General features: G+C 50.5%; 1 protein-coding gene across 1 annotated transcript; it reads left to right on the top strand.

Annotated features, from left to right (window-relative positions):
• Positions 1 to 319: 319 nt before the first annotated feature.
• Positions 320 to 2,455, top strand: CD2H10orf120 (chromosome D2 C10orf120 homolog). The gene is made up of 3 exons (XM_086681086.1): positions 320 to 330; positions 1,202 to 1,277; positions 1,661 to 2,455. The coding sequence occupies exon 3, from the start codon at positions 1,682 to 1,684 to the stop codon at positions 2,402 to 2,404; it is 723 nt and encodes a 240-aa protein (XP_086537212.1). The 5' UTR covers positions 320 to 330; positions 1,202 to 1,277; positions 1,661 to 1,681; the 3' UTR covers positions 2,405 to 2,455.
• Positions 2,456 to 6,000: the final 3,545 nt, after the last annotated feature.

The raw sequence follows: 6,000 nt of genomic DNA, 5'->3' as shown, positions 1-6,000 counted from the left end.
AAGGGTAAATGTATTCGGAACGTTTATGTTGCCAAATTACCTTTATTAGGGGTTGTGCTAATGTGCATTCTCACCAGGAACGCTTTTGACCCAAGATGATTTCTTACTGAGTAGGCAAGCCGAGCGTCTGCTCTACACGAGGCCCCGTGCTAAACAACAGCAACACACGAATAAGATGCCTCTGGGACTTCCTTTTGAGCAGAGGGAGAGACAGACTTAGTGGACAACCAAGTCAATTTGTGATAACGTGCTGGAGCATGGCACCAGGACTGTGAGAACGTGGACAAAGGAGTGATTTATCCCGCAAGGAAATCTTCAGGGGAGGCACAGGTGAGCCAGGCCCTGAAAGCAAGTTGCCAAGGGAGGAGAGAGCTGTCTGAGATATGGGGGAGAGGGGCGGGGGGGGCATGAACAGTAGCTGAGAAGCTCATTCCAAGAACCATGGATCGAGCGCTTTGATGGAGCTTGAGGAATTAAGATTGCAGAGGCAAGCAAGGACCTGAGAGAGGCTGAGTCTTCACCCTGAAGGCACTGAGCAGTCTTTGTGGGCTTGTAAGCAGCAGCGACGTGGTTAGAATGTCCCCCCGCCATGTGCTCTGCCCACTCTGGTCCCCTGGGTTCCACCCCTCCAGGCACATGGTCGTGTGTGTCCATTTCACCCCAGGGCATCATCTGATACCTAAACTCAGACCTCACAATAGGCCCCAAGTAGGCCAGTTATGATGCAAGAAGAGTTCGTAACTATCTCTTGGGTTCCCGCTAAAATGTCCTAGAAAGAAACTCCAGGCATTAACACCTCCCATCCTCGCGTATTGCCAGAGTATGAACAGGGAATGGGAGAATGGCTTCCAGAAGACTGGGAAACAGAGGCCCCAAGAAAGGAAGTCTGCAGAGGGCAGGTGGAGGATGAGTGGAGGGCCAGTCAGAATGTCTAACACAAGCGATTCCTTCTGGGATAAAGCCCCCCTGTGCTGTCAGCGGGGTCTGAGTTCTACTTCACCGTTGGGGTGAGCGGAGCCTGGGCTTCGGGTCCTGTCCTTCCCACCCCTCCCAGAACGAGCCAAGGGGAGGACCCCACCCCGGTCACCGTGGCCCTCGCCTGTCTAAGGCAGGGCCGCCCTTTGTGACACTTCCCACCCCAAAACTAAAAGTCGTGACACCCTTCCTGGGGTTCTCCTACACCTGACTCTTTGCCTTTCAGGATATGGACCAAATCCTACAAATCAGATCCACGCATCGCCCTCGGAAAATACTCCCCCTTGGAAAAAGAGATCCTAGTAAGTGTCCTGAAGCTGATTCGCAGGGAGGCCCCGCTGGAGCCAGGCAGCCAGGCTGGGAGGGGTGGAGCCAGAGGTTCAAAACCCACCAGCAACGGACATACAAGGTTCCCAGAGGCCTCACTCGAGGCTTCCCACACTTGCACTGCAAATACTATCTTGTTTCAAAGTTCTGATTAGGAATAGCACTGTGAGGGCTGCTGGCTTGTAGGTAAGGAGAGTCAGGATTTGAACTCCGGCCTGTCCGACCCCAAAGCTCCCACCGCAGAGGGGCCCAGACCCTCAGCGGCAGATGGGGACAGGGGCCACCAGGCGATTCTTTCCGGGGGCACCCCCTGCTGCTGCCCCGTTGAGATTTTTGATAGTCCCCTTCACGTTGTCAGCGGCTGGGTGGTGTCCACACCATGGCGGCAAGGAGATTTCTGGCCCACAAGCAAGAGGAGGAGCGGGAAATGCTCAAGGAGCTCCAGTCGCTGTCTCCGGACTACAAGCGGGCGCTGGAGTTCGGGACACAGCATCCCCGTCCCTGTGCTGCCAGCAGGCCCCTGGGAAAACCGTGGACGGCCAAGGTGATCGTGCCCCCAGAGGAGTTCAGAATGCCCCAGCGCGAGAAGCTCACTGTCATCAGGCACGTAGAACGGATGCAGCTTGCTCGAGCCCTACGGAATAAGCAGCTGTTGCCCTACATTGAGAGGCTCAGGGGCTCTTCATCTCTGTCTGGAGGGGGCCTGGGCCCAACGGCAAAAGACAAGACCAGGGAAGACGAGGACAGCGAGGTCGTGGCTTTCTACGACTCTGCCAAGCAAGAGGAGAGAGGCGAGGCAGAGAACAAAGCCACAAGCAGACGAGAAATAAAAATGAACGTCATCTTCAAGTCAGAAGAACCGAAACAATGTCTCACATGCCATCCAAATGATCAGAAACCGTTCTTCCCCACCAAGAAAGCGGAACGGTCCATCACTGGCCTAACCAACCGAAATCTTTTCCGCTTAGCTGAGTTCCCTGGTGACCTAATGCTGATGAGTCAGGATTTTATTTCCCGGGGAGTCCACCCCGCTGATATGACAAAGGCCAGCCTCCTGGGGGAAGACAGCGTCTGGAAAGGGTACGTGCACAAAGCTCTTTAGTATTAAAGTCTTACTTATTGCCATGGTAACCAAAGACCCTGGTCCTTTTCACTCCTGCAGCTTTGCCCCCAAGGTCCTGGGGTCTCCAGGCTTCTCAGGGTAACACCTAACAGCAAGGCTTCCTGGTTTCAGGCATCTCTTCGCTCTTGGCTCTCAGCTGGCACCGTCATCCCAGAGCCCAGGCCTTTCCAGCATGCAGGCCTCTCCGCTTTGCCTTATTTCCAGGGGTCCTATGTCAGTTGCCCACTCCTGTGAAACGAATCACCCTCAAATCCAGTGGCTTAAAACTGCAATCGCTAATTTAGCTTGAAATCCTGTGGGTCAGCAATTTAGGCTGGGCTCAGTCGGGTTCCTCATGTGTCCACAGTCAACCATGGGTCAGTTAGGTGACTCTCCTGAGGGTTGACAGCTATCAGCTGGGTCAGTGGAAGTGACTGGGCCACATGCTTCCTTGCTGCAGCAGGCTGGCCCAGGCCCGTTCACAGGGCCACTGCAGGATCCAAGAGAGTAAGTGGATGTTTGCAAAGCCCCTGAAAGCCAAGACTCAGAACTGGCACACCGTCCCTTTGTCACATTCTGTTGGCCACAGCAAGATACGAGGGTGGGCAAGTAGACTTCATCTCTGGATAGGAAGAGGAGGAGGGTCATACTGCAAAGGGCACGAACACAGGGAAGCAGGTACGGCCGGGACCATGACTGCAATCACTCCACCACTGAGTCCCTGGAGCTGGGACCAACCTATAGCCCAGATGGGGAAAAGAATATTACTCAAGGAGAAGGTTGCCCAGCCAGAAAGTCTAGAGGTCAGTTCCATGCTTCCCACTTCTTAGGGAAGCAGCTCCTACCTATGAAGGTAAAGCCCACCTGCTCCTGGCCGCCCTGCTCTTGAATCTAACCAGGGGACTTCCACCTTCCTTCTCAAGCCAAGTGCAGGCACAGGGCATGCACGGATGCCGTGTGCACAGTCCTCTAGGCATGTCTGCAGGTGGGTCCAGGGTCCCTGAGGTCAGCTCTTGCTGCTCCCATTAAGGCCCTGCCTGTGCCCCCGAGGTGGCAGATCCAGGAGGCAGCACCTGGGGCAGTACGTTTGGCACCTGAGAAACAGGACACACTCATTTCATATCTGCATCTGAAGCACAGAAAGGTCTTTCAGTGAATTACACTCTGTCCTCAGCAATCTGCGCACAGTTGGAAAGATGCCGAACCTGCGCCCATGGCCCGCAGCTTCCTGGGACAAGGCCAGATTTCTCTCTGGCTCCCTCTTCTGGGGTTGGGCATGGGGTTCTCACGTCAGCTCCTTCAGAACCCCTGCTGCCCTCTCCGCAGAGGCTGAGCCATGGGCAGGAAGGGGGCTTCTCTCTCTCCCAGTTTCCAGGATAACTCTGTTGGTCACAGGGGCCAACTTAACCTACTTCGCTTGAAGCATTGTGTAGGTAGATGCTGTGGTTCACGATTCAGGGTGTCGAAATCACGTGAGCAAGGTGCACACACCAGCTGTGTCTTTTCACGATGTCAGCTTTATTCAGTCATAAAGCAAGGTTGTTAACATTCCAACGTCAATGACGTTCCGCAAGGCATTTAACTTGGCTTCATACACGTCGCACGAGACAAAACAAGTCATACATCAGGCCATAAACAACAAGGGAGGAAGGTAACGTGTCCGTGAGCATGCCGTTGGTCTGTGGACTTAGTCTGGTCCTGGCCAGCCCTTGGCGTTCTCTGCTTCTTATGTTCAAACAGTGGAAGATCCCAGTGTTCAGACAGCAGTCGGGCAGAAACCTCGGGGGCAGTTGCCCTTCTCATGCGGTCAGACGTGGAGTCGAGGTCTGGGGAGTCTGACAGTTTCCTGCCAAAGTCCTCCCTTTTTAAAATTAATTATTAGTTAATAATAATAATTCATTATCTTCATTCATTTTGAGAGAGAGCATGCACAAGCAAGTGAGGGGCAGATAGAGAAGGAGAGAGAGAGAGAATCCCAAGCAGGCTCTGCGTTGTCAGCACGGAGCCCGGAGCGGGGCTCGGAGCCACGATCCATAAGATCATGACCTGAGCCGGAATCAAGAGTCAGATGCTTACCTGACTGAGCCACCCAGGGGTCCCTAAAAGCCCTGCCTTTGAAAAGCTTAATCCTTCAGAGACCTCTTCTGGTTCTACTGATTATTAGTTCCGGGTTCTCTCAGGCTCTCTTGGCCTTGCTGATTATCAGTTCTTGTACCTCGAGTGCACTCTGGTTTTAGCAATACCTATTCTCCGTTACTGCTCTTTGGCTCTTTACATCACTGCTTGACATGAGTGACTCCGTCTTGCTCTCTACACTATTCCTTGTCTCAGCCTAAACATCACCTCCACAAGACAAAGGTCACCAAGTGCTTCATATATCTGGGCTTCATCGACAAGATGAAACAAGTCGTCCGCCCTAAGCTTCCCCACCCCAACACCCGCTGGTGAGGAGGAAGTAGAAAAAGATAGTTATAACGATCTTTCAGCACAGTGTCCCCCAAAAGCAGAATATCTGATGCACTAAGCCGATTTCCTTGTTCCTTGCCGGGGAAGTCTTTTTGACCTTGAACTAACTTGGACTTTTCTAGAGGGCTCCTGGAAAAACTCCAAAGCATTTGTTCTCTCTCCTTATAAAAAGAAAGATATGAAAGTAATTAGGCTTATTTGACATGTTAAATTACATGGAAACATTGTCTGATAAGAAGTGATGTCTGACCCCTTTAGGTTATATTGGGATGGGTACAAATTGTTAATATAAGTTTTCTAGAAACTGTATGACATCCCTTGAAATCTATCCTGGCATAATGTTATCAGTCATTAATTCTAGTTGTTAACTTAAAATGTTGTGTGTCACAGAAATAATGAAATCTCCTTGTCTGTTGCATTGTGATGAACTCTCATCGGATCTTTAACCATGGCCATTTTTGAGGCTTTTGTGTTTTACACACCATTATTCTTTTACTCTGGTGCTTTTGCAAAAAAAGCTCCATTTTCCAGAAGATTCGTGGAAGGAACATGACAAGGGGAGGTTTCTGATAACTTTAAGATCATACCACTGATCTGGGTGAGAAATTCCAGAATTCTAGTGGAAAACCTGGGTTCATAAAACCACTAACAAAAGATCAAAATCAACAAGAATTAATTGCGTGTGGCTGAATAAACTCCTGAGGGTGATTATGACTTTTGCTTTAAAACATCACTAGTTTTGGGCTACCTGGGTGGTTCAGCTTGAGCGTCCAACTTGACTCAGGTCATGATCTCACAGTTCATGAGTTCGAGCCCTGCATTGGGCTCACTGCTGTCAGCGTGGAGCCTGCTTTGGATTCTGTGTCTCCCTCTCTCTCTGCCCCTCCCCTGCTCACTCTCTCTCCCTCTCTCAAAAATAAATAAACCTTAAAAAAAATCACTAGTTTCTTAATGTTTTGATTTTCCAGATTTAAGAAGACATGTTTTTCTCTTTTCTCTTAAGTTCTTTATGACTTGTAGCAATTTGGTAAAGTCTACCTTTGTGAACGAAAATGAAACAATTACTTTTTTTCCCTCCAGAATTTGGGAATTCTTACTGAGTATTCTTATTTTCATGGCAATATAGTTAT

The sequence above is a fragment of the Puma concolor genome, chromosome D2 (assembly GCF_028749965.1).
Source record: "Puma concolor isolate L17-30 chromosome D2, mPumCon1.1.hap2, whole genome shotgun sequence".
Classification (NCBI taxonomy): Eukaryota; Metazoa; Chordata; class Mammalia; order Carnivora; family Felidae; genus Puma; species Puma concolor.
This window is presented reverse-complemented; position numbering and strand designations above follow the sequence as displayed.